The following is a 1,229-nucleotide window of genomic DNA, read 5'->3' as shown; positions in this document are numbered from 1 at the left end:
TAATTCTGGCCATAATCACGTCTTCCAGAATCAGACTTAATTTCTTAGAAAAGAAAACAACAAGGAACCCTGTTTGAAACACCAATCCGCTTTCCCATTCTCAAAGTTTTCAAATTATGGATGAAACTGCACAGGATAACTTGAAAATCCTCACCAAAGTTTGCAACATAACAATGCTTCCAGGAAGATCGAAAGTGCATCCCTCAGTATTTATTGCAACAGTTTAAATGACATTCGCGATAATGGAGTTCATGGTAACGTGTTGTTACGTTCGCCTCCTTCGTTGCTTAAAAATAGGAGCAGGTGAAACAGGTTACAAGTCACAACCACGACTGAAGTTCACACCTCTCCCGAAATTACCCGAGGATCTCTTCAATATCTTTCCACTTCCCTTCTATCAATTCCTTTCGATAACTTTCACTTCCTAACGAATTGAATCTTTCAGTTCCTTTCGATATCGTTCACTTCCTAACGTCGATTCCTTTCGATATCTTTCACTTCCCTTCCATCGATTCCTTTCTACCCGCAGGAGTGGAGTGTCTGGACGCTGTAGGGAACGTGGTCGAAGCAACGCACTGCCTGCTGGGGGATAAGATGGTGCCCGAGAGTAGTGCAGAGTGTGAAGTGTCCTGTACTACCCCTTGCGTGACCTCGATGTGGACGCCGTGGACCTCCTGCCCCGTCCACCCGCCCTGTGGACACTTTTCCTCCAGGTCGAGGGAGCTCCTGGGTGAGGGCTGTGCATGGTTGGGTGGGGTCGCCCAGGTTTCAGGACGTTTGCCATTTACATGCTCGGAGAGTCCATGCTTAAGGGTTATGTAGTATGCTTAACGTGACGAGAGAAATGTGAGCTTTGGGAATATTCTGTGAAGTTTCTGCTGCGGAAATATGGTCGTACTTTTTTAATTACACAGGTTTCCTGAGAGATTTATGTACTAAATAAGAACACACACTATATACGCAAATGCTATCTATTCTGCTATCTTAGATATATTTTCACTCGTTAGCACACATCCCTCCGCACATAAAAAACACAAACTAAAAGCACAAAAACACATATACACCCAGAAAGGCACACACACACGACCTTACATATAAACATCAAAAATGGAAACTCAAACCTGGAAGAAAACACAAACACAAGAATACACATAAACACCCAGAAAAAAGCACACACGTCCTTACACATACCCCCCCCACACACACACACACAAAAAAAAAACGACCCC

The 1,229-nt window shown here is 43.9% G+C and overlaps 1 protein-coding gene across 1 annotated transcript in view; it reads left to right on the top strand.

Annotated features, from left to right (window-relative positions):
* Window positions 1-1,229, top strand: part of LOC119594507 (thrombospondin type-1 domain-containing protein 7B-like) — a gene marked incomplete in the record, with an annotated part of 20,475 nt that overhangs the window by 3,719 nt on the left and 15,527 nt on the right. The window contains 1 exon segment of the mRNA XM_037943536.1: window positions 530-730. Within this exon segment, the coding sequence (XP_037799464.1) occupies window positions 530-730 (201 nt within the window).

This window comes from Penaeus monodon, chromosome 34 (genome assembly GCF_015228065.2).
Source record: "Penaeus monodon isolate SGIC_2016 chromosome 34, NSTDA_Pmon_1, whole genome shotgun sequence".
Taxonomy (NCBI): Eukaryota; Metazoa; Arthropoda; class Malacostraca; order Decapoda; family Penaeidae; genus Penaeus; species Penaeus monodon.
The sequence above is the reverse complement of the archived record's forward strand: the minus strand, read 5'-3'. Positions and strand labels throughout refer to the sequence as shown.